We start from the raw sequence: 25,074 nt of genomic DNA, 5'->3' as shown, positions 1-25,074 counted from the left end.
TGGACAGCAACCTGAAGGGGGCTGCCAGGCAGGCCTGGTAGAGTGGAGGGAGGAACGGGTGGTCACTGGGAGTCCCCGCGGGTCCCCTGGAGCTCCAGGCCAGATCACCGCAGCCACTGTACAGGCCAAGGGCACAGACTGCAACCAGCAGCCGGGACTCCAGACAGCCTCTGCAACCCTGAGCTACTCCCTAACCTCTCTGTGCCTCAGTTTCCCTATCTGTGCTTGTGGCCAGTAATGGTCCTTACCTCACTGGGCTGTTACAAGCATTTGACGAGTTAACTCTTGTAAAGGGCTTAACGGTGCCTGGCACAGAGCCCCGGCTCTGAGTGTTTAATAAAACGTAGTCACTGCTCTAGTGACTCGGGGAAGTACAGACCCGCGTGAGTTGGCCAGGCTTCCGCGAGGGCTCCCCACGCCTCTGTGGGACCCGGATGGCAAATGAGACCAGCAGGGAGGGGGCCACAGGTGGGATGGGCCCTCCTGAGCCCATGGCTGAATGTCCCAGAGCTGTGGTGGGAAGGCCCCTTCCTACTCTTGGGCCTGGTTTCCACACTCAAACGATTTGGGGTGGGGGAGGCAAAGGAAGTGCCAGGTGTCAGGTTTGTGGGAAGAGAATAAATACAGAGGGAAGAGATCCCAGAGGCTTCCCGGCCAAGGTGAGACCTGGGGCTCCCTGCACTTGGATCGGAGTGCAAGAGGCCCCAGTGCCTCCGAGTCTGAGGACACCTCCTGCTCCACGCCCCCTCTTCCCCATCCCTGCCCTGGGGAGAGCCTCTCGGACTGCCTCCCACCCTCACCAGCCGCCAGAGCTGCGAAGGCACAGGGACGGAGCCTCTGTCTTGCTGCTGAGCTTTATGAACTTCAGTGTCACACAGACCAAGCCCTTGTCCGTGCACAGCAGCGTCACCAAGCCAGGGCAGGGCCTGGCCATGGCCACAGGGCAGGTGAGGGCGGGAGCTCCTGCTGGACCCCAGGGGTGGGCCCTGTAAAGCAGCCTCCGGTGTGCCAGGCCCTCTTGGGACAGCGGGGGCTCTGGGCGGGTAAGCCCACCTGGCCTAGTGCCCTCGGCTATACAGACTTGGTGTCCCGCCCTGGCCCTGCCTCCACCTCTGCGGGGCGTGGCACCTCCAGGGGCTCGCGGCTGCCCGGCTCCTCAGCACCGGTGGGCAGGGCCTCAGAGTCCGCCTGCGCCTCCGCGTCCTCAGTGTCACTGGCCCCGCCCTCGGCCGCCTGGCTGGGCGGGGTGTCCGGAGAGCGGCGCAGGCAACACTTGGTGGCGACAGCCATGAAGATCCCAGCCAGGGCCACCTCAGAGCCAGCCAGGTAGAAGATGATCTCGTAGTTCTTCAGGGCATCCACCAGGCGGCCTGGGGTGGAAGGAGGAGGGGGGTGAGGCCCTGCAGGGAACCCCCCTTCACCCTGCCCCACAGCCTCACATAAAGGGTCATGCCCTCCCTCTGGTGGGATTTACATTTGGGTGACACAGACACACCCTGGTCTCTATTCCCGTCTTAAGAAGCAAAAACCCCACAGGTGTTCTCCCCCTTAGACCTTGAAAATGTCACCACCTCCTTGGACCTCAATTTCTTAAGTGATAAAAGGCCTTTAGTGAGGCAGCACTTTACAGGTTACAAGGCACCCCCTCCACCCCAGACTGAAACTCTACGTGTGCCCTGTGACTTGCCTGGCTAGCAAGTGGAGAGGGGTCCTGGCTCAGCCTCACCCTCCCGGGGGCCCCTAACTCTTGCTCTTTCTACCTAACCCTCCTGGTCTTCAGGGGCCTGGCTCAGCTTTCTCTCCATCCCCCACCGCCACCCCTAGCCTCCTCCTGCCCCTGCCAGGGGGGCCCTGGACCCTAGACTGAGTGCCCAGTAGTGTAAGCTGGGGGCAGGACTTTTGAGTCACAACTCCCCTTTCCCCCTCTGTATTTTCTGAGTGCTCTATCCAGGCACGTACTACTTTCATACTCAGGAAAATCTTAATTTTCATTGCAAATACTTCCCCTCCACCCCAGTATGGTTCCTCTGTGGGCTCCACCCTCTTGGCATTTTTGTTGCCCGCCACCCCAGGCTGTGACTCCTTGGTCAACAGCTCAAGGAGGCTTTCTGTGTCCCCCAGGCTGGCTGCCTGCCTGAGCCCCTCTGAGCATCCACCTCCCTAGGTCACATGAGAAAATGGAAGATGTGTCCCTGAGCCTCTGGAGGGCTGGTTTTGTGGCTTTTGGTGGTGGGCTTGGGGGGGCCACCCTCACAGAGTCGGGTGAGATGACAAGGCTTGACAAGGGCGCTCAGCTACCCCAGCCCCAGAAGGGGGGCAGCTTGCCCTATCTCAGGGGCAGGCTGGGCCCCAGCAAAGGTGGCCTCCCCTCATTGCTCCATCACGCAGCCTGACAGCGCTCCTGCTCACAAGCAGGCTCTCTGCTGTTTCAGGGACAACCCACCAACCCGAGAGGACCCTAATGTCCCCCCCTTTCCAAACTCACTTTCTGCATCACGTGTATAGGAACGCTGCCCCTCTAATGTGCCCCACACTGTCCCGTGTCCTCATTTGGGTCTACCCTGCGGGAATCCTTCCCTGGCCTCTCGTGGACCCCTGTGGAGTGCCCAGTGGGCGGTGGCACAGTGAAGGGCCCGACTGGCCGGAGCCAGGGCAGGGCCTGGCCCTGGCCCGCTGCAGAGGGGAGGGAGGGAGCCCCCTCTGGGCCCCGGGTGACCACCGCAGGAGCACACTGAGCTCTCCACAGGCTGCTCCTGGCCACGCGCTGCTTCCTCAAACACGCTGCCCCTGTCCTGGTCACCCTTAGAGGCTGGGCACGCTGAAGCACTGAGCTGCGGGGCTCCAGGGGAAGGGGCAGCCGGCCCTGGGCGGGGCTCTGCTCTCGTTGGGGCGCCGAGCTAGGCGCCCGCGGGTCTCCCACCTCTGAGGAATACGCGTCTGCGCTTCCCGGGACTTGGCGCCAACGCTGGAGAGGACCCAGTGGGCGCGCCGGGTCACCGCTGGTTCCACCTGGTACCTTTCCCGCCCTCTGGCCCCTCCCAGGCCTCGTGGTGCCGGCTTGGAGGAGGGCCAATTAGCCGTGGAGGGGGCCCACCTGGCACCCCCGGCCCCCGGCACCCCGGCAGCTGCCGCTGGGACACGGCGCGCCCCCCTCGCCTCGGGCCACTCGCCCGCGTCCGCTCCTCCCGCGGGGCGCACCGGCAGACGGCGGTCCGATGAGCACGGCCACGGCCTCGACGAGCAGCACCAGGCCCAGCGCGCTGGGGAAGCGGAGCGAGCCCACGGCCGCCATGAGCACCTCGAACTGCAGCGCCCCCACCATGCCGTACGAGAGGCCGAAGGCGACGCAGAAGGCCACCAGGGCGCCGTAGGAGCGCGCGCGCGCGCTGCTCAGGTCCGTGAGCCCGTTGGCCACCAGGGCCAGGCTGAAGAGGTAGGCGACGTGCGGGCGGAGGCGCGCCAGGCCCGCCAGGGCGCCGCAGGCCGGCCGCGCCACGATGTCCACGAAGCCCACGACGGACAGCAGGAAGGCGGCGTCGGCGTCCGGCACGCCCGCGTCCTTGGCGTAGTTCACCAGCAGGATGGCGGGCACGAAGAGCCCGAGCGCCATCAGGAACTTGGTGACGGCGTACACCGCGAAGGCGCGGTCCGCGCACACCGCCACGTCCAGCAGCCGCCGCCGGGGCCGGCCGCCAGGGGGCGCCTCGCGCAGGCGCAGCCCGGGGCGCTCGGCCTCGGCGTCGGCCTCGGCGTCGGCGTCCGCATCGGCGTCCGCGTCGGCGGGAGGGTCGTCCGCGCTGTCCCGGCGAGGCCGCGGCCCGGGCCCCGGCGGAGGGCGCATGACGGCGCCGCACGCGCAGCAGTGCAGCAGGAGGCCGCCGAGCAGCAGGAAGCCGCCGCGCCAGCCGAAGTGCTCGAGCAGCTGCTGGCCCAGCGGCGACAGCGCCGACAGGAACACGGGGCTGCCCGCCGCCGCCAGCCCGTTGGCCAGGGGCCGCCGCCGCTCGAAGTACAGCCCCAGCATGATGAGCGACGGCTGGAAGTTGAGGGCCAGGCCCAGGCCTGCGGGCGGCGCGGCGCTGTGCGGGGCTCTCCGGGGACGCCCCCACCCGGGCCCCACCCAGGGCGCCCCCACCCCGGGACGCCCCTACCCCGGCGGGAGTACCAGGAGGTCTTGCACCAGCGAGGACTCCCTCCCCCCCAACCCCCCCCAGCCCCGTCCTCATAGGGGAGGCGGGGAGCCGAGGAAGGGCCGCCCTCACCTGTGAGCACCCCGGCCGTCAGGTACAGCTCCAGGAGGCGCGTGGCGAAGGATGCTAGGACCATGCCCGCCGAGGCCAGCAGCCCCCCCACCAGCATCACCGGGCGACAGCCGAAGCGGGTCACGAGGATGCTGGAGACTGGACCTGTGGGCAGGGCACCGTCACCGCTCCGGCCGGACTAAGCTCTCTCCCTGGACACTCCAGCCCCAGACGGTGGCTCCAAGGGATAAGGGCACCCTCTGATCAGAGACGGCAGCGTCTGGCCAAGGTCACACAGCTTGGCTGGGAGGCGCCCTGCGGGGGCCGCAAAGCAGGGACCTGTCCTGGTCCAGAGGCCCCACCCCCCGCCCCCCAGAGAACGGGGATCCCAAAGCAGAAGGAGCAGACCCCTCCCCTTTTATCTGCGCAGCTGGAATCGTCCCTTGGGCCGCCCAGGCTCTTTCCGTCCCTTACTCCCACCCCCCAGGCGCTGGGCTGGGATTAACACCAGCAGGTCCTCCACCCCCCCAGGGGGCGAGGGAACCTGGAGCGGGGAGGGGGGATTTTATTTAGATCTGTTCCCCCACCTGTAAGAGAAGCGGGTGTAGGTCTTTGGCGGGAAAGGAGGGGCCCTGCAGGGTGGCCAAACTGGCCGGTCAGCCCCTGCCCTCTCCTCCCCTCTCTGGGGCCAGCGTCTCCACAGGGAGAAAGTGGTTTCCCTGGGATGCCCAGCGGGTCGGGGATCCCGCCCTCAGCCCTGGGCCTGGGGGGGAGGGGCCTGCCAGGGGGCCTGACCCGTGCCGTAGAGCATGGCGAGCATGATGGAGGACACCCAGGCCGTGTCGCTGTAGCCCGCGCCGAAGTCGCGCATCAGCGCGCGGAAGAAGACGCTCACGGCCTTGGGGAAGCCGTAGGCGAACCCGGTGACCACGAAGCAGGCGCCCAGCACGGCCCAGCCCCAGCCCCCGTCTGGGGGTCCCTCGCCCCGCCGCGGGCCGCCAGCGCCCATCGCTGCTGCCTCTGCTGGAGGAAGGGGACAAGAGGGGGCAGGGAAGGTCTGTAGCCCCGGCAAGGAAGGGGGATGGAGACCCACCGTGGGAAACTGAGGCACGGGGCTACCCAGGTGAGCCCTGCTGGGGGAATGAGCCAGGAGGGAAAACCGAATTAGCGCCTTACCCCAAACTTGCCCTCCTCCAAAGGGCTTATAAAAGGTGAGAGGAGGATAATAGAATCGTTCCCACCTGGGTCAGGACTTCAGGAAGACGGCTCCAGAGGGCACTCCTTCCTAGGGACCTAGTGGTGGCCGGAGAGGGGGTGCTAGTGAGTGGGAGGGCTGGGCGGCCAGTGTGTGTGCCCCAGCTGCGTGGGAACCGCCAGGGTCCCCAGGGTGCAAGAACTCGGGGGTGGGGGTGCAGAGAAGGACAGCCAGGTGCCAGCTGCAAAATGGCTGGGTGTATTTGGCTCCTTGGCCAAGTGTTCTTCATTTTTCTCAATGACCAGAAATGACTATTGTCATCAAAATATTATGGGGAAAAAAATAAAACAAAAAACCCCAGACATTTTGGAGTAACATTAGCCTCGTTTCAGGAGCCAAAGAAGCTGAGCTCCAGTTCATCCCAGCTTAGCCGTGGATCCGCTCTGTGACTCAGGCAGATCCTCCTGCCTCACTGAGCCTCAGTCTTGCCACCTGTAAGATGGGCGGCCCATTGCCCCGGGGCCAACCGGGAGTCTTGGTGGGGTGCGGTCGGGTCTCTGGCTCCACCTCGACCTTTGAGGGGGCACTAAAGAGACCTTCTGTTCTCCAAACCCCAAGCAGCTCCCCAAACCCTCCACCAGCAGAAAAGAGCTCTGAAGTCTCTCACACTCATGGAGCTCCAGCCAGGGGTGCACGCAGCAGCCTCCCGTGGCCCCCGGAACAGCCCAAGTGGGTGGGCCAGCCCACAGCTGGGGCCGGAGCCTCCTTCCCTCCCGCTGCCCGGCCGCACCCAGGGTCTTCCTCCTGGTGCTGGGCAGTGCCAGGCACCCCATGGGGATCTGGGACTCCGACCCTCTCTCAGCAGGACCAGGTTCTGGCTTTTCCTGCCTGCTGTCCCCTCTCCGGACAAGGGGTGGGTCCTGGCAGCCCTCACCCCCACTCACCTGAGCCGTCCCGTGGCTTTGGATGTCCAGCCTCACATCTCCTGAGGCCGACCGGGAGGGGCTGCCTGCTGGCTCCCCCGGGGAAGCTAGCCTTACGGGGGGCCGCGGCCGAAGAGCCCCGGGCTGGCCTGCAGATCGGCCGCTGGCCTGGCTCACCCACGGCTCTCCCCCTCAGGCCTAGGGCTTAGAGTGTCTCCCCTCAACCCCTCTAAGAGGCTTTTGCTTGGAAAGGGAGAAAGGACAGGGCATTGGCCGCAGTGCAGGGCCAAGCTGGACCTCACGGTGGGGGGCCCGGTCTCAGGCTCTCCCAGCAGAGCTAGAGAGGAGGCCCCTCCACTGGGCAGAGGATGCACAGAGCACTGCTCTGGCAGGGGGGTGGGGGTGGGTGGGTCCTAGTGCTGCTGGGAGCATCACCCTGCCCCTGAGAGACCCCACCATCCCTACTCACCTCTGGCTCGCCGGCCCCCCACCCCCAGGCCACATTCCAGGAGGGGCCTCTGAGGCTTTCCTCTGGATCAGGCTAATCCAGGTCGGTGAGCCTGGGACTGCGAGGGCGGGAGGGTCCAGAACAAAGGGTGCTGTGTCCCAGGCTGCTGGAGGGTGACTTGCTGGTGGTCCCAGACCTTGGCCACTGCCACCCCTCCCCCTCCGGCGAGGCCACCCTTTCCTGGGAATCCTAGAGCGGCACAGACACTGGGCCCGTGGGTGGATACAGCTGGAGGGCTTCAGGGCAGACCTAGAGATTTGCTTTAGCCCAGGGCTGTGAGAGGCTGTGCGGGAGCAGACGCCTCCCAGGGAACAACCAGGGACCCGCAGGGCCTCCGGGACCCCATTCTCCAGTGGGACGCCTCCAGCCCCAAGCCCCCACCCTGGCTCCCAAATCACACACTGCCAGTCCTGCTGCTGTGTCCACCTGCTTTTATTTCTCACTGTTTACAAAAGTCCAACAGGAGGACATACATAGGGTGGGGAAGGGGGTGTGTGGGGGCTCCTCCCTCATGGGGCGGGGAAGGGTTGGGGTGCACAAGGGAGGCCCCCAGGGAGAGTTCTAGGGCCCTCGTGGGGGGAAGAAATGATCCCGTCCCCCAATGCTGCCTGCTTTATTCTGACGGCCCCAGACCCCAGGCCAGTCCCCTGGGAGCTGCTCAAGCTGAGGGCGCGGTTTGGGGAAGGGCAGCCACCCCCAGTATCCCCAGTATCAGGACCCCGGCTCCCTGGATCCACTGCTGCTGCTGTTGCCGCTGCCGCCAGCTCTGGACAGCCCCTGGGCAGGCGTGGGGGTACGACCTCAGACCCCTGATGGACGGAGGCACCTCAGCGGATGAGGGGCGCTGAGCGGTCGTTGGTGACAGTGGGACGCAGCTTTACGGTGGCAAAGGGGTTGGTGCCCCTGTGAGGGGAGAGGTCGGGGTGAAAGGGGCCCAGGTGGTCAGCTGGGTCCAGGGGAAGTGGCTGGGCACCTGAGCCTGTGTCCGCCCCGACCTCCTGCCCCCCCACCTCCACTCACCCCTGCCTCGACTTCCCCCATAGCCCCCTCTGAGCCCTGCCCCTCTGACTCCTGCTCTAGGACTCACCGAGGGAAGAGCTCTGGGGGTTGCTGCTCCCAGGACATGAGTTTCTGCAGTGGGGGTGGAGGAAGGGCCAGGTTTAGGGGGCGGAGAGGGGCAGGTGAGCCCCTGCCTCTGCCACTCCCCATTCCAGGAAGACAGAGGACGAGACCAGATGTCCCTGCAGTGCCAGGCTTCTAGGAAATAAGGCCGAGGTGTTCTGAAGCCCAGAATTCTGTGGATCGCAGACTAGGGAAGCCTCTGGACCCAAGTACCATCTCCCAGGCTGCAGATGCCCTCCCTGCACCCCACACCTCACCCCAGTCCTGCCCCGCTAGCTCCAGCCCCAGCTCTGACCCAGGATCCTGGTCTTGCCTCTCCCAGGGGGTGGGGAGGTAGAGAGCACAGGCCTTTTCCAGTGCTCCCAGCAGGACAACGGGGGCTCCAGTCCCTGAGAGGAATGCTTTCCCCTTTCCCTCAGCCCCAGACTCAGAAATCCATCCTACACCTCCCCGCAGATGGGCAAACTGAGGCTGCGGTGGGGAAGACCCCCTGCCAGCCAGCCAGTGGCAAAGCAGGAGGGTTACCTGGCATCCAGTCTCCCTGCCCACTGGGTGAGGCCAGGGCTGGGGACAGGCGGTGCAGCGGGGTGGAGCTCACCTTGACGTCACTGGCCACCCCCGTGCTGCCCATGCTGCTTCGCCGGCTGCTGGGCAAGGGTGGAGGCGCGGGGCTGGGGGCGCGGCTGGGGATGCGGCTCGGGGTTCGGGACCGGGGCTGGCCGTCCCAGTACTCTGAGGGTGCTGTGGAGTTGCCCGGCCGGCCCAGGAGGTCATCAAGGCTGTGGCTGCCCCGGAGCGGGTAGGATCTGAGTCCAGAGGAGGGAGGGAGGCGTAGGGGGTCAGGCGGGAGGCCCCTACTGCACCCTACCCAATTTTGCTGGGCTCCTAAGCGTCCTACAGCCTCTTCCCTCGCACACGGGTGCGAGGCCACGGGCTTGAAGGTAGAGGGATGGACGCAATGGCTGTCACATGTAGAAAGGAGGGGGTCCCCTTCCTCCAAGGGCCAAAGGAGGCTGAGTCCACTCAGGATCGCAACTCACAGATGTCCCCTAAGGTGCCACCCCCATTGAAGTCCCCACCCCTGCCCCACTTCTGACCACCGGGTACCTGGAAGGTAGCTCATTCATAGGGCTCATTGGGTTCATGGAGGTCACTGGGCTCAAGGCGTTCATGGGGCTCATGGGCATCTCCTCCAAAGGTTTCACATAGGCCTCAGGGAACCAGCCGCTCCTGCGGGGTGCAGGCAGAGGGCCCCATGAGCAGAAGGCCCAAAAAAAGAGGTCAAACTCACCCTCCTGGGAGCTCTTACTGAGCAGTGCTGCGGGCCAGGCCTCGCTCAGAGGGCTTTACCCAGACTAACTCATTGCATCCCTTGAGGAGATATTTCTCGACATTCAAGTCCAGCCTCATGTCCTGCCAGGGGCCAGGTCACCCGAGGAGGCACTGGAAGCCCAAGGCGGAAAGTAGAGTGTCTGAGGACATGCCGTGACCCGCTTCATTCCCCACTCACTGAGCACCCACCATGTGAGGCCCACGGAGAGCCAGACACCCTTCCTACTCCCCAGAGGCTCCCCACCCGGCGGACAGACAGATTCGAAAACGCATGATGACAAGGGTGACTGGGAAGGGGTCAGGACCACAGACAACCGTACGAGCCCAGAGGAAGGGGCACCTGAGCCAGGGCCCGTTGCTCCTCAGCCCCGCTGTGGCCACCCACCCTAGGACTCTGGTTCTGGTGACCCCAGGTAGCCCTGCGCTTGGTCTTGGCCTGACTGGAGGCTCATTACTGCACCTGCAGAGCAGCTGGGCCTCGGGGAAGGCACTTGGACTGATGTTCCTCAGCTTTTTCAGACCCTATTGGACCCATCAGATCCTTGCAGAGCATTTGGGAAAGTGTTCTCCAAAAAGCCCCCTTAGGCCCCACAACGCAATCAACAACGTTCTCACCTAAAGGTAACTGGATTTCAGCTCAAAATGACAGAACAAAACCATTTCCATATGCTTTAGCTCTGCTTTCACCATAAAGTGCCCACTGATACAACCTGCCACCTCCTTCCCCAGCCGCGTCCCAGGAACATGGTTTGAGAGCACGGGTCTGGGTGGTTCAGAGCCACTCAGGTCCCCAGGAGGTCAGCTACACACCTGTTGTGGGGACTTTCAGGGCTCCTGCTGCCTGCTGGTGTGGGCCCACAGAGCAGGGGTTTCCACCCTGGTGTTTGTAGCCATCTCTCTGCCGGCCAGCCCACCCTTCAATTCTTGGTCCAGTGGTCACCTGCCATCCATCCCTCTACCCTTGCGCCATCCCATCCTGCATCACCCATCTGTGATCCACGAGTGCAACCACCCACGGACGACCAGTCCGTAATCCATCTATCACCTCTTGACCACCTGGCTGCCCCTCTACCAACTCATTCACATACCTTTCCAGTCACTCCTCCGTCTAAGCACCCTTTATCTGTGCTTCCCCTCACCGGCAACACTCAATGCATCCCTACCCACCGACCTGCATCCTCCCGCCCATGTGACCACCCCCAGTCCATCTTCCATCCACCACCATCCACTGACCCACACCCTCCCATCCACCCTTCACCTGTCCATGGCCCACTGACCCACCCACCACCCTTGCAAGTCCTTCACAGGCACCTGCTGACTCCTCCCTCGAAGCCCTCGTTCATCCCTTCTCCCCCGCAGCATAAGTGGGAGTGAGCACCACACAGTCCCCGCTCCATAAGCCCTGTGGGGGTCACTGCCTGGCTCCCACAAGCTCCCACCTCCTCCCTCCCTCCTCTTTGGCAGAAAGAGTGATCCTTGCACACTCCCCTTTTCCGGGCTGCCAACCCCTACCGTCCGCCAGCCTTGCAGGGACCTCGATGGATTTCCCCACCTCTAGCTTCCACTCCTGGTGTCAAAACCAACCCCCCGTTGGCGATCTTTAAGGACCTTCCCTGCACGGGCTGCAACTCAGCCTGCGAGGTCCCAGCATGGCCTGTGGGCCTGGCCTGGGGGAGCCCGCCTGCAGGTGCACCCCCTCCATCTACTCGGCTGACTTTCTCAGGGTGCAGAGTGGAAGCTGCTCCTCCCTCCGTGTGGGGCATCCAGAAAGTGCCCAAGCAGTCGGGTTCCTGCAGCGTTCCCACGCGTGAGAGAACCTTCCCATCCCTCCCAAGGGCCGCCACCCTGTCCTTGGCCCACACCCGTGGATGGACGAGGACACCGAGGGCGGCGGGGGGGGGGCGGTGGGGGCGCGAGCGGCGGGACAAGTCTCCGTCGGGCGGGCGGAGCCCAGGCCCGGGGCCTCCCCCCCCCCCCCCCCCCCCCCCCCCCCCCCGCGCCCAGGGCTCCCACTCACGCGGACGAGCCCTCCAGCTTGCCGTAGAGCCAGCCGTTCTGGGCCTCCTGCACCAGCACCTCCACCACGTCTCCGGCCGAGAAGCGCAGCAGCGTGTGGTTGGCGCCCTCCGAGTGGGAGACCAGGGCGCGGACCCTCCTGGCGCCGCCGCCGCCGCCGCCGCCGCCGCCCCCGCCCGGGCGCTCGCCGAGGGAGTCGGAGCGCGAGCAGCGGGCGCCGCCGGCGTAGAGCGAGGCTGCCGGGCGGGGCGGGGAGCGCGGGCGCGTGGGTGGCCGGTCCCGGCGTCGGCCCGCGCTCCGCCCGCCGCGGCGTCTTCCCGGCCGGGATCCCCTGCCCCGGGCGCCCCGCCCCGCCCCGCCCCGCCCCGCCCGCACTCACAGGCCGACGGCGTCCGGGGCAGCTGCGTCGCGGCCCTCGGCTCGGCGGGCTCGGGGGCGCCGTAGGAGCCGGAGCTGTGCCGGCTGCGCGGGGAGCCGAAGTCCGCCAGGGGCCTCTGCGGCTGCGAGGGGAGACGGGCAGGGCAGGGTGGGGGCAGGGTGGGGCGGGGAGGGCGCCGGCCCGGGGCCCTAGCCCAGCCCCCACCCCCAGTCCCAGGCGTCGGCGTAGGGGTTCTGGGGCCGGCGGCCGGGCCACCACCACGGGGGCGCCGGGGCCAGGCCGGGGCGGAAGGGCGGCGGGCCCGGGGGCGCCGCGTAGACGGGGAGCCCGGGGGGCAGGAGGCTCCAGGCGGGGCCCGGCGGGGGCGCGAACGGCGGCGGCGGGGGCGCCCAGGGCCTCACCATGTCCGGGCGGGTGGGCGTCAGGCGGCCCGAGGGGTAGGGCGGCCCCAGCACGGGCCCCAGCAGGCCCGGGGAGTGGGCGCGCGACGGGCTGCGGCTGGCCTCCGACTGCTCCTTCCACAGCAGCACGCGGTTCTGGAGCACGCCCCGGGCCTGGCCGCGGGGGACACGGGCGTCAGCCGGCCCCAGGGCCCAGCGGCCCCCAGACGGCCAGGCCTGGGCACGCGGGCCCCCAAGCTGGGGGACCCGATTTTCTGGCGGGAAGGAGCCAGAGATCGCTGCTGCTGCCGCCCTGGCACGTTGGACTCGCCCACCGCCCAACCCTCTTGGGTCCAAGGCCCCTCGGTTTTCCTTGAGGTGCTTCTCCTGCCCCTCCTCCCAGGCCGTGTGCTTTGGCCCTGCTCCCCCAAGGCCCAGGACCGGGGTAGGGGTAGAACCCGGGCCTGGCCGCTCAGGTCGCTCCATCCTGCTGGTTAAGGTGATGGACTTGGGGATGACACTTAGCCAAAAACTGTGACCAGAGACCCCAATCCCAGTACTTATCCTGGAACAATCTGGAAAGATACGTTTGACCTCATGGACTTGGCTAAATAGAGTGAAGCCAGCACAGGAAACCATAACTCAGGGAAAATGGCAAATTTCTGATGACATGCATGCTCCTAGATCCAGCTATACCTGAAACCCCTGAGCTTCATAGTAACTAAAGTGATAAGTACCTTTCCTGTGTAAGCCAGTTTGAGTAGTTTCCTAAAAGAAGCCTTTCAAATAGTTTTTCCAGTCAATTCCTTTTAGTCTATAAGCATTCCTTGTGTCCCAGGAACATGGGCATCTAACTCTGTTTGAATACTTTCAAGGATGGGAAACTCAGCAGTTGACCACATACTCCATAACAGCTTGGGGTGGGAGGGCTTTAAGTGTCAGACCCGCTGTGTGCATTAATCATGTTTTTAATTTTCTGTATTTTATAATGTTTTGAAGTCCTGGGGCTTTGCCAGTCCTGCAGGGATTGCTGCTCCCAGGGCTAGATAATTCCTAGAGGTAAGTAAGCAAGTTGTACCTGTGACTGTACCTTTCTAAGATCCTGCCTCCTGTCTGGCCCAGCTGCTGAAAGCCTCATAGGGATCTCAGGCAGCAAAACAGAAGCAACTCACATCACAGGAGGAACTAGTCCCCTTGGTCACTAGGTGGACACCCCCTCTGTTCCCTTGCAGAATTAGCAATACAGCACAGAGACCAAACTCCAAATGTCTTCATGTGTGTGCTGCAAAAGCAGTGTGCAAAGCAAGCATGTTGGGTTCTGCATACCACATTTTAAAAAGAGTTTTTGTCCAATTTGAGAACATTCAGTGGAAAGTACCTGCCAGGGTGCTTGGGGCTTCTGGGAGTAAAGGCCACAGCACCAAGTCCCAGCCTGGACAGCACTCAACTTTACTGGCTTCCCTGATTCCTGCCTCCAAGCAATTTTGCCTGTGGTTGGAAAGAAACACCGTGCAGGCTTTCAAGACCATTAGGAGACCTTGGAAGAATTTTTAAAACATTTATGGACTGGAAGAGCCATTCTAAGTATGCTTGAGACCCCACAGACTAGAAAAGGCTGATAAAGTTAGCTAAATGAAAACAATTTTTTAAAACATGGCAAAACCTACCATAAGCAATGACCAATGATAAGTGACAAACTGGGAAAATATTTGCAATGCATCACCAAGGAAGGGCTCATTTCAGTAACATATAAAGAGCTCCAAGAAATGAATAAGAAAAATAGAAGAGGCTGACCTGTCCCAGTAAAGGACATCCGATGGCTCAGAGCCATGTAAAGATCTGTCTCACTTATAAGACAAGTATAAAATAAAACCACACAGAGATACCGGTTTTACCTTGCTGATTAGCAGAGATTGAAAAGTTTGCTCTCACACTGTTGTCAAGGAGAAGGGAATGTCCTACATTACCAGCAAGAGGGTAAACTGGGACAACCAATGCCTACATCCTTGGGCTCACCAGTTCCACTCCTAGGAATTTATCCTAGAGATGGACTCTCACAAGTGCCATAAACCCAGAGAAGCTGAGGGTGAGGTGGGCAGAGAGGCATGTTATTGACCAGATGCAGACTCAGCCAGGACTGGGGGAGTGTGAGTGTGACCTCTTGCTGTGCTCAGACCTTCACCATTCTTTAAATTTTGTTCCAAGGGGCACCTGGGTGGCTCAGTCAGTTGGGCAACCAACTCTTGGTTTCGGCTCAGGTCATGGTCTCACGGTCCTGGGATCAAGCCCTGTGTCAGGCTCTGTGTTCATCAGGGAGTCTGCTTGAGGATTCCCTCCCTCTTCCTCTGCCCCTCCCTCTGCCCTCTCTCTTGCTCTCTTTCTAAAATAAATAAATAAATAAATAAATAAATAAATAAATAAATAAATAAATAAGTAAGTAAGTAAGTAAGTCTTTAAAAATAAATAAATAAACCTTGTTCCAAATCTTGTGCAATCTGTTTATGGATATAGTAACACATAAATATTTGTGGTTGACTATCTTAAGAGTTTGATCTAGTGTGTCCTAAAGCCCAGCTGGATCAGACAACACGATACCTGTCCATTCTCCCCCATACGTAGGGGAAGTCTGGCTCATTCAATCCATGGCTCCCTCCTGTGGGGCAATCACTCAGCTCTCCTGAGTTTGACCTGCATAAGCTCGCAAGATATTCTATTTTACTTTTTTTTTTTTTTTTTTTTAGATATTCTATTTTAAAACAGAGAGAGAGAGAGAGAAAGCACAAACAAGGGGAATGGGAGAGGGAGAAGCAGACTCCCTGTGGAGCTTGATCGCCGAATCCTGGGATCAAGACCTGAGCTGAAAGCAGACACTTAATGGACTGAGCCACCCAGGTGCCCCTAATTGCTACATACTCTATTGAAGCATTGGATCTATTCTTTTGATACTAATATGCAGAAAAAGTGATTTACTTTTGAAAATTCACTGATAAAACCGTTGATACCACTTCCTGGAATATGGTACCAATAAGATTCTATTTTGAAGCAAAGTGGTCATGTTTAATATTAGGTTCAAGAGAGTGGAGATAAGCTTAATTTCCCTTATCTTTGTTGTCAATTTGAATATTACTCCAATCAAGACTTTATTTGGTCCTTGGTAAATAAAAGCTTAATATTTAGTAGATGGATTAATAAGATCAACTTATGTGTGTATGTAAGTATATATATTCTTTATTTTAAATAAAGCCAATTGGCATTTTGGTATTGAAAAAAAAAAAAAACCAGTGGCTCTCCTCTTAATGTTGGAGGTTACCTGTTCAGGATATGGGGAGAAAGAAGCTTCCTGACAAGGTGTTTTTTTTTTTTTTTTCTGACAAGGTATTTAAATGGCCAACAAGTACACTAGTCATCAGAGAAGTGCACATCAGAAGGGCTACCACTTCAGAGCCACTAGCGTGGTTTTAATCAAGATGACTGACAACAAGTGTCGGCAGGGATGTGGAGGAAGCAGTGTGGGTGAGACCGTGATGTGAGATGGTGCAACTGCTTTGGAAAACAGTCTGGAATTCCCTAAATGGTTAAACACAGAGTTAGCCTATTCTCAGCAAGCCGCCTCCCAGGTAGCCACAAGGAATGAAAACGTACGTCCACACACAGACGTCTACATATATCCATAGCAGCATTATTTATAACAACCGCGAAGTAGAAACAACCCAGATGTCCATCCACTGATGACTGGTTAAATCAACGTGGTCTCTGCAGACAACGGGATAGAATTTGGCAGTAACAAGGAACGAAGGATGGTATGTGCCACAACACGGGTGAATCTTACCCACGCGATGCTTCATGAGAGAAGCCGGTCACAAAGGACCACATAGTGTATGGTTCCATTTATAGGAAATGTCCAGAAGAGGCACATCTATAGAGACAGAATATAGATCCATGGTTGCCCATTCCGGAGGGGGGGTGGTGGTGGGATGGGGGATCATTGGGGAGTGACCGTTAGAGGTGCTGGGGGTTTTAGGGATAACACGAATGTTCTGAACTTGACCATGGCCATGGATTCACAACTCGGCAAGTATACGAGACACTGCTGGACTATACACTTTAAATGCTTGAATTGTGCGCTGTGTGAATCATATCTCAATACGACTATTTAAAAGAAGAATAAGCAGTCCCTCCTCCCTGGAGCATCACTGAGAGAGAGAGAGAGAGAGAGAGAGAGAGAGAGAGAGAGAGAGAGAGAGAAGGGGTAGGAGGGGAAGGCTGAGCTGGAGCCGGGGGCTGCCTGTCATGGGAACAGTGGAAGAATGTCAGCTGGAGCTGAAACCAGTTGCTGGATCCAGCCATGTCCCCACCTCCACTCAGCACCAGAGGGTCCCTGGGTTGGTTGGTTTGTTTATTTTTAAAGATTTTGTTTATTTATTCATGAGAGACACACAGAGAGAGAGAGAGAGAGAGGCAGAGACACAGGCAGAGGGAGAAGCCGGCTCCCTGCAGGGAGCCCGATGTGGGACTCATCCCAGGTCCGCAGGATCACACCCTGGGCTGAAGGCGGCGCCAAACCGCTGGGCCACCCGGGCTGCCCCAGTCCCTGGGTTTAGAGCCTTGGGAAGGGGCCTGGCAGAAGCAAGGAGACAGGAATCTGCTGGGGGCTGTCAGAGGCAGCCAGTTGGAAGCAGACAGATCTCCTGAAGGGTAGCTTTTATTTTTGGCTTTGGAGGGGAGAGAGTAGGGGCAGGAGACCCTGATACCCCTGGGCTCCTTCACATGAGGCTCTACTGCTGCATCAACCTTGCAAGGTGAGGATTATTTCCCTCTTTTGTCAGATAAGAAAAAGAGACTCAGAGAAGTGAAATCATTTGCTAGGTTTGCAGCCAGGGCACAGCAGCTGGGAAACCTGATCAAGAATACAAAGAAAGAGAAATAGTGGTGGGCAAGGAGCCCTGCTGGTGACATCAGGAAAGAGAGACTGGCTCTCAGATATGACACAGCCAGAGCCTGACATATCTTCTGGGCTCAAAGAATATTTATTAAGGACATAAATGAGCAAATAACCTTGGAAAAATGCAGGGACAAGGTCATCGATTTATGAGGGAATGGTGGAAAAATGATGTCCCAGTGTCCTTGGTCCCTCCTTCTACAGATCCCACCAGACCCACAGACCAGACCAGGCCACATGCCAGGTGGGCAACTGGGAGGCTCCGGCCTGTCGGATCTTTACAGATAATAGCAGGACAGAACTTTGGCCAGTACTGGGCTGGCTGGACAAGAGGAGCTCTGGCCATGATGCCCACAGAGGCACTTGGGAAGGGCAGTGTCAAGTGTCCCTCCTGAGTGTGGCCTGGGAGGGGCTGCTGGCTTTTCTGAGTCCCAGGGCTCCATAGGTTTGAGCTGCTGCTAGCCCATAGGATAGTTCCTTATAATTTAGAGATAAGTGTCCCCTATGGATGGACAGAGCCTGCTGGGCACACCTTTGGTGAGAGGATGGCCTCTTTATGCAAAGAAAGAGGTGCTCCTTTCTCTAGGAAAATACAGTCTGCACCAGTGTATTCAGCTTGGAGAGTAGAGCACAGACCCTACTCTTAATCAGGTACCCTTGTGCAGTGCTCAGTCGGCACAACCTTCCCTGGCGGCCCTGTCTGCAGTGGTTCTCCATAAGAGTAGACTAAATTAATCCCTATCTCTCATGCTGAGCTGATGCTTGCAACAATAGGAAGACCTGGGTTAGGAGGGGGTACCAGGGGGTAGAGATGGCTTCACTCCCCCAACCTCCCACATTTGCCAGTACCACTGCCTGAGCCCTTGCAATTCAGCTGAACCCAGAGTGGGAACAGGACACGGGGAGGCAAAAGAAAGAAACAAGACACCTGAGAGGACCCAGCGGTCAGGGAGGAGAACCCAGGAGACTACCCAGGCAGCTGAGAGAAGGGGGTGAAAAGATTAACAAGATCTTGATAGGAGCGTTTGCTGCATTAACAAAGACCTTCTTAGCCAGACAAAGCACGATCTTAAGATTGAAGATTGAACAGATGAACTAGAACACAATCAGGCCTGACACGTCAAGGGGGAGAAGTATCTCACAATATAGAATGAGGACAAATGAAATAGACTTGGCAAAGGAGGAGGTCATAGATGTGGAGTTCTAGAAGGAGAAAAAGGAAAGACAGTGGAGAAAGGAGAGCAGCTCCTCTGACCTGGAGAAAGAACTGAGCCTGCAGAGTGAGGAGAGTGGCGGACACTCCTCTAGGGGTGCCCAGACAAGTTCCTGAGTCCCAAGGACCCCTGAAAAACCTCCAAGCATCCAGAGAAAGAGCCAGTCACTTAAGAGGGAAAGTAGACAGACCAGCACCTGCCTTAGCATCAACAACACAGAATGCCAGAAAACAGGGCAATGTCCTCTTGGACCCCAGGAGAAAAAGCCTCCAGCTCTGGAGTCCTTCAACCAGCCCACATGCCACTCAGCACTCTGGGCAAAAGTGAGACATTTGCACATATGCAAGGATTCAGATGGAGTAGCTGCAGAAAACATTCAGTTAATCAAGACAGAAACCCCAAGACAGTGGGAAAGGAAAAGGAGTGAAAACACAGTGGTATCAGCATATCTGATCATGTGTGTAGTCTGCGGGTGACCATGCACCGGGCAGCAGAAAGATATGTGATCTCAGAGAAGCCTCTCAAAATAAAAGGATCATGCTGCAAAGAAATGACCCGTGAGAGCTTAGAACTAAAGGCCCTAGGTTTTTAGGTAAAACCAAGAGCTGGGGGTCGGGGAGCATAAGGGGAGGAGTTAGGCCACATTTTAGAATTCCAGAGAGGGCAAGAAAATCCTTCCCCAGGCCTCATCTTAAGGGTCAGGGGGCCGCAATGGACAGTGTAGTGTCAGAGAGTTTGTCAGTATATTTTGGAAAAGATAATAAGGAATATATGTTATTATGAGGGTCACAACATGAGGTCATCATGAATAGAGATAAAAAGAACAGTAGGATTTGTTAATAAAGGGGAAAGGGGAACATGTAAAAACACAACCAAAGCGACAAGAGCAAGCATGAGAGAAAAAGAAGAAATGACTAAGTAAATGCAGTTAAGTTATCCTGAAAGCATAAAACAGGTGTATCAGTTGTTGGGGTAACTGGGAATGAACTGAATTCCTCTATTTGAAGACATAGGCTGTCAGACTGGTCAAAAGTCAAAACTGAACTATTAGCAACAGGAAAACACTTAGCATGCAACTATTGATCTTAGGATCATGAGTTCAAGCCCCATCTTGGGTGTAGAGATTACTTAAATAAATAAAACTTTAAAATAAAGAGTTCACAGAAGAGAGAAGAGGGTCATTTTAATCTCAAAGTGAAATGAAGAGCTTCAGGCTGGATTATGAGAGACATTAAATAAATAAATAAATGGCAACATTTACAGAGAAGGTAATGATAGTTGTAAACCCAACAGCACAAAACAACATGGCAGTTAAACACAGAAAGCAAAATCCAGTGAGAAATGAAAGAATCTGTTTGGTCTAGCAGATAGAACGGAGCAAGAGCACAGAGGATCTAAATAATATGATCAAAGTAACAGACAATAACTAAATAAACCTATGAATCCATGAATTTGTGAATGGTGAGTATATGCAAGCAGGAATGAAAAAATAAATGGTTCATATATGAGTGAATAAAGGCATGAATTAGTGAATGAATGTGAGAATGAACAAAATCATGAATGAATGAATATCTGATGATACAAATAAACACAGAAACAACCAAAGAAATAGATGGGGAGAGTAAACAAATTAAATAAATATCTACAGAGAGGAAGGATAGAAGGAAATCAGCAAAGGGAGAGAAATCCCATGGGTGGTCAGCTCACAGAGAGCACAGACCCTAGGAAGTCTCCATTAGCTGTCCCCCAGCCCCAGCTCACCCGGCCAAAAAAATGTAGGAAGGTGTTGGAAAGCAGCAGATGCTTCTCAGCCAGGAAACGATAGCGCCGCTTCTCTTCCAGTTCAGCTGCCCGCTGACTCTCGGACATGAAGGCCTGCATCTGTGCGTGCAGCCGGTTCACGCTCTCCTGCCGAAGAAGTGGGTTCTGGCTGGAGGCAGGGGGTGGATGCCTCCTCCCACCCTCCACCAGTGCCAGCTGTCAGAAGTCTCTCTGTCCTTCCTGAGCCAGCCATCTCCCCCTGGAGGCCCTCCCCCGAGCACCCAGCTCACCGGAGCTCCTGGGCCCACCTCTCAAGGGCACCCTCATCCTCCTGAGCCTGGGCTCTGTGTCCAACCAGCCCGGGCACTCCTCACAGGCAGGGCTGGTGTCTGAGCCATCCCTCTGACCCCAGGCATGGGGCCAAGCACCAAGGGGGAGCCCAGGAAGGTTGGGTTAAGGAACTGTGAATGAGTTGATTAATAGGTCCCTACTTGGGAGGGTAGATTCTGAAGGGGAGAGATAAGAGTTTAGTCAAGGAGCCAGAAGAGGAGACAGGAAAGGAGATAAAAGTCCTGGAGATGGAGGCCAGGGATGGGGCCCTGAGCTTAGGAGGAGGGCTAGCCCTAGCCAGAGGTGGGGGGCGCAGAGGATGGCGGGGTTGCTGGGGAATTACCCAGTAGCTACCACGGTCAGGAGCAGCAAGGCTGATGGCCTTAGGTGTTCCCAGTGAAGTAGAAGGCACAAGGCCTGGGACTCTGGGGAGGGCTGGGATGTGACAGCATGAGGAGCAGAACTGAGGTGGCCCTGGGGCCCAGCAGTGCCTACCCACCACGGGCCAGCTGACCTCCCTAGCTATGCTCACCATGGAGCATGAGGCAGGTGGCCCTCCTGGGGTTGGGCCAGTGCCGGGTGGGGAGCCCAGGAGGGTGTCCAGGGGCCCCCCAGAGCCTGGTTTTGCCCCCAGCTCTTGTACCTTCATCTCCCGCACATTCTTGTCCCTCTTGCGTTCCATGCGCCACAGCTCAGACATGCACTTCTCCAGGTTGGTGGCTCGGTGGTGGTATTCGAGCTCGTAGTGCTGGCAACTGTCCTTGGGTAGGGTGGAGAGAGGAGGGAGACCCCCATGTCAATGAGCTCAAGACTCCTGGCCCATGGGTTGGAGCACTGGACAGGGCCCCAGGGGGGCTCAGCTGGGAACATGTGCAGCCTGGGCCCAGTCAATGCCCAGCACAGGCCTCGGTGTGCCATCTATCAAACGAGGAGAGGCAGTCTTGCCTGTGATGGGCTGGGGGGGCCAAGGTGGGTGGCCAGACTTACTCTGATGAACTGCATGTCCAGCTTGGTGTTCTTCTCCATGTGCTGCAGTAGATCTCCATGGAATGTCTGCACCTGTGTGGAGTGCAGAGTGGGGGTGATCAGGGTGGCCCTAATCTTTCCCACACTGCAGCATCCCTTGCACACTGCCCAGTCCAACTCAGCCCACTGAGTTCCTAACACACCAGGCACCTGCCCAATTGTCCGAGAAATGGTCATAATAAAAGCACCTGGTGGAGGGAGGATTAGATAGTTAAATATGCAAAATATGTAGTGCAGTAGCTGGCTCAACACAACTCTCCATAAATGTATCAGTGTCTCCTGGTTCTCAGTCCCAGTCTGTGCTTTGATTATGCCATTCCCTCTGCCTAGACTTTCCTACCAGACTACAAATCCTAGCTTCCCTGCCTCCTCTACCAGGAGGTCACCTTGGTTTCCCCAGCAGAAGCCATGGTTCTCCCATTTTGTTTCTGGAATGTATACATACATTTGTTCATTTACTTTTCATTCCCCTTAGCCATAGGACAGAATTTCCTGCTGGGCCCCTGCTCACAGCCCCTCTGGAGGAGCAGCAAGCCGCTGTGTGCAAGAGCCACGTCTGACCCATCTCTGTGTCCCCAGCACTGGGCGCAGGGCCTGACCCAGTGAAAGTGCTCACAGCCATTGACGTCTTAGCTGAGGGGTGGCTGGTTTCCATGACAGGTGAGACAGAGATGGCTGACCACCTGGGTGACCAGGAGGCCGGGGAAGGCTCCAGGCTCAGGCTCAGAAGAGCTATGTCCTAGTAATTCTGGTTCTGCCTCCAATTTGCTCTGTAACTTTGGACAAGTTGCTGTCCCTCTCTGGGCCTCAGTTTCCCCATATGTAACAGGAAAGTCTTGGCCAGATGCTCTTGAAGGTCCAGCCTTGTGAGCCCGAAGAGCTTTGATTCTGTGAGCCTTGGTGCTCACCTGGGACCTTCTCCTGGAGTCCCCCCATTAGCGTTCCCTGGGGCACTCTGTTGTGGGGACATCTGATCTAAACCCTTCAGTGGCACACTTTGCACTTGAGTTCACAGGGAGCAGAGAGGAGTGTCCCCCATCCTGCGGCCACTCCTGCCTCAGGGGACCTCTGCTCAGCCTCCTTTGTCTGCACCCCACCCCCCTCAGTGGCACCTGCTCAAGAACCCGCAATGGATGCTGCCTGCTGCCACAGGGGTCCCCATGCTGTGCTGGGGGACTTTTGTTCCCTGGGGTTGGGCATTGCTCAAAAGAAGAATGTTGGTCATCTTCTTCCAGTATGTAAGGGAAACTAGTCAATGGTAAAACTTGCAAATTTTATGTTTTTCTCCCATAATTGTTTCTGAAATGCTGGTTAACTGCTGGTCTGTAGGGGAGCTTGAGTGGGGCCCCCCTTGAACTGTGAGTTGTGGCTGCTGGGATGTGTGTGTGTGTGTGTGTGTGTGTGTGTGTGTGTAGGGCAATCAGTGTTATGAATGCAGCCAAGACCACATATCCACCCTTATCCATCCAGTGATCCAGGAAGCAAGGAAGTGAGTCTTCCAACCTGCACCTGTGGGACCTCCCAGTGCGGCCACCAGAGCCCCTCACTCGCTCCTCCCCTGGCCCTGCTTCCCACTGAAAAGACAGTCCAAGGTTTCTGCTTGAACACCAAACATGGGTTCTTGAAAAATCCCCATATCCTGCAAAACCTCCCAAAATAAACAGCAGGGCTTATGGGAGATACGGTGTTGGTGCAGACCCTCCAGAGCCAGGCAACTTTGTAACCACAGCACTAATAGATGATGAGTGGTACCCGAAGATGAACTTGAACCACACCAAAGGCTACGGAGAAAATCTAAAATGCACAAATCCAACAAGATGGACACACCAGCTCCGCCTAAATTAGTGCAGAGCTGATGTGCTGAGAAATGCAGAGGCAAGTGGGGCTGTCACGAAGGTGGGCAAGGGAGGCACTGCCGCCTGCCCCCAACTGAGAGCCTTAGGCCACTGGGAGCACTCTCCCCAGGGAGGCCTGGGTGCAGGAGCTATTTTAATGTGTTCTGAAAATACAGATTAAAGGGTTGTTGCAGTCAGTGCTGCAGGCCAGCTGGGGGCTTCCTGATTCTGTTTGCTCTACCTCACTCTCACCTAGGAGACGTGGCTCCTGAACAAGCCACCTTCCATGTATCAGATGTCATTCCTCTGCTTCTAGTCGGGTATGAACAGATTCACACCGTGGATGTGTGTGTTAGAACAGGACAGCTGGATGGTAATTCTTTCCATTGCCATGTCTTGGCTGTGATCTCCAACGGGGTAGAGGACACAGACCCAGGATGCCCCAATTAGATGGAGCCCCGGGCACTATTGGGTTAATGGAAAGTCTTTGTTCAGCTCCGGAGGAAATGGATCCATTAAGAGGTTGATAATTGACATGAACTTTGAGCTCTTGCTATGGGGGAACCCTAGGACTATCTACTAACAGGTGACTTCTGAAACAAGGAAGTCACCAACCCCAGGCTGACTGAGTCATTCCCAGCAGGTCAGAGCAGAGACTGCCCTCCCTTCCCTGTATCCTCTCAGCATATACTTCATTAATGGGTCCTGTGAGCTCCTCAACATAGAAGCTGAGAGCAGACCCACTGTGGAAAATACACATCGCAAGGTCTATGTATTGTTGTTCCAGTAACTTGAAAGAAATTCTTTTGTCGCCTAGACAGGAACCCCCCCACCCCCCGCTGGTATAATTGGCCCTGTGGGCTGATGCCACTCCTGTCTTCCCCATTTGTTCTTGAACCCCATCCAGTAAGGCTGTGCCCCAGAACACCTATAAGACAGTTCTTGTTGAAATCACTGACACTCCACATCACAAAGCCAACTCTCAGGATGCATCTGACATGAACTGTGGTCATCATTAGACACAGTTGATCATTCCCTCCTCCTGAAACCCCTTCCTCACTTGGCTTCCAGCCTATTACCCTCTCCTGGTTTTCCTTGCACTCCTACCCTCGCTGCTTCTTCTGTCATTTGCTGATTCCCCCTTATGTCTTGATTCCTCAGGGCCTCTTCCTTTCCCTTCCTCCACCCACTCCCTCCATGAGTTCATCTGTCCATATGCTCATGGCTCCCAGACAAACAACCCAGCCTAGACCTTGACCCCAAACTCTAGCCCAGATTTCCAGTTGGTTTTCTAATAAGCATCTCCAACTTACCATGTCTAAAACTAAGTCCCCGATCTCTCTCCTCCACCTGAACTGCTCCATGCTCAGTATTTCCCAATCAGCTAATGGCAAGTACACCTTTCCAGTTAATCAGAAAAAAACCTTGGAGTTAGTTTGACTTTCCCTTTTCTTTGGCAATTGACATCTACTCCATCAGAAAATCTTGTTGGCTTTAGATTCAGTCTGATTTCTTCTCAACACTACCATTGCTGCCACTTTCCCAAGCCACTTCAGCCCACCTCCAGATTACTGCAATAGCCTCGAAATTGGTCTTCCTGCTTTTGCTTTTGCCCTCTATTGCTGATATTTTATTCTTAGTTCAGGAGCCAGGGTGATCCTACTAAAAAATAAGTTAAACAATGAACAACTGGAAAACAAAATTTTAAAATTCTAATTATAATGGCTAAAAGAATCAAATACCTAGGAACAAATGCAAAAGATGTACAAGACTGCTATCCTGAAAATGGCAAAGAGTTGCTATGAGAAATAATGGAGATATATACTATGTTCATGGATTAGAAGACTCAATATTGTTAAGATGACCATTAATA

At 57.1% G+C, this 25,074-nt stretch overlaps 2 protein-coding genes across 4 annotated transcripts in view; both read right to left on the bottom strand.

Moving 5' to 3' along the window:
• Window positions 1-502: 502 nt before the first annotated feature.
• SLC16A8 (solute carrier family 16 member 8) lies at window positions 503-5,719 on the bottom strand. The gene is made up of 4 exons (XM_041756548.1): window positions 5,037-5,719; window positions 4,263-4,406; window positions 3,199-4,062; window positions 503-1,370 (listed from the first exon to the last, which is right to left on the bottom strand). Exons 1-4 carry the CDS (start codon window positions 5,248-5,250, stop codon window positions 1,072-1,074), a joined length of 1,521 nt encoding a protein of 506 aa, XP_041612482.1. The 5' UTR covers window positions 5,251-5,719; the 3' UTR covers window positions 503-1,071.
• Window positions 5,720-7,278: 1,559 nt separating this feature from the next.
• The window catches only part of BAIAP2L2 (BAR/IMD domain containing adaptor protein 2 like 2), a 28,557-nt gene continuing 10,761 nt past the window's right edge, over window positions 7,279-25,074 (bottom strand). Inside the window, exons 5-14 of one of the 3 annotated variants that reach the window (XM_041757357.1) lie at window positions 21,328-21,399; window positions 20,984-21,100; window positions 20,011-20,157; window positions 12,118-12,270; window positions 11,717-11,837; window positions 11,339-11,573; window positions 9,097-9,219; window positions 8,588-8,795; window positions 7,955-8,124; window positions 7,279-7,770 (exon numbers count right to left, since the gene is read on the bottom strand). In XM_041757357.1, the coding sequence (XP_041613291.1) occupies window positions 7,695-7,770; window positions 7,955-8,124; window positions 8,588-8,795; window positions 9,097-9,219; window positions 11,339-11,573; window positions 11,717-11,837; window positions 12,118-12,270; window positions 20,011-20,157; window positions 20,984-21,100; window positions 21,328-21,399 (1,422 nt within the window). In that variant the 3' untranslated portion in view covers window positions 7,279-7,694. The remainder of the gene's footprint in view (window positions 7,771-7,954; window positions 8,125-8,587; window positions 8,796-9,096; window positions 9,220-11,338; window positions 11,574-11,716; window positions 11,838-12,117; window positions 12,271-20,010; window positions 20,158-20,983; window positions 21,101-21,327; window positions 21,400-25,074) is intronic. The other 2 variants (XM_041757358.1, XM_041757359.1) reach the window with 2 other exon arrangements.

This window comes from Vulpes lagopus, chromosome 5, assembly GCF_018345385.1.
Source record: "Vulpes lagopus strain Blue_001 chromosome 5, ASM1834538v1, whole genome shotgun sequence".
Classification (NCBI taxonomy): Eukaryota; Metazoa; Chordata; class Mammalia; order Carnivora; family Canidae; genus Vulpes; species Vulpes lagopus.
This window is presented reverse-complemented; position numbering and strand designations above follow the sequence as displayed.

Coding starts and splice junctions, on each gene's coding strand:
- SLC16A8 (XM_041756548.1), bottom strand. CDS start 5,250: ATGGGCGCTGGCGGCCCGCGGCGGGGCGAGGGACCCCCAGACGGGGGC. Junction 4,407..5,036: donor CGCCATGCTCTACGGCACGG/GTCAGGCCCCCT, acceptor CCCTGCCCACAG/GTCCAGTCTCCAGCATCCTC. Junction 1,371..3,198: donor CATCGGACCGCCGTCTGCCG/GTGCGCCCCGCG, acceptor CTTCCACCCCAG/GCCGCCTGGTGGATGCCCTG.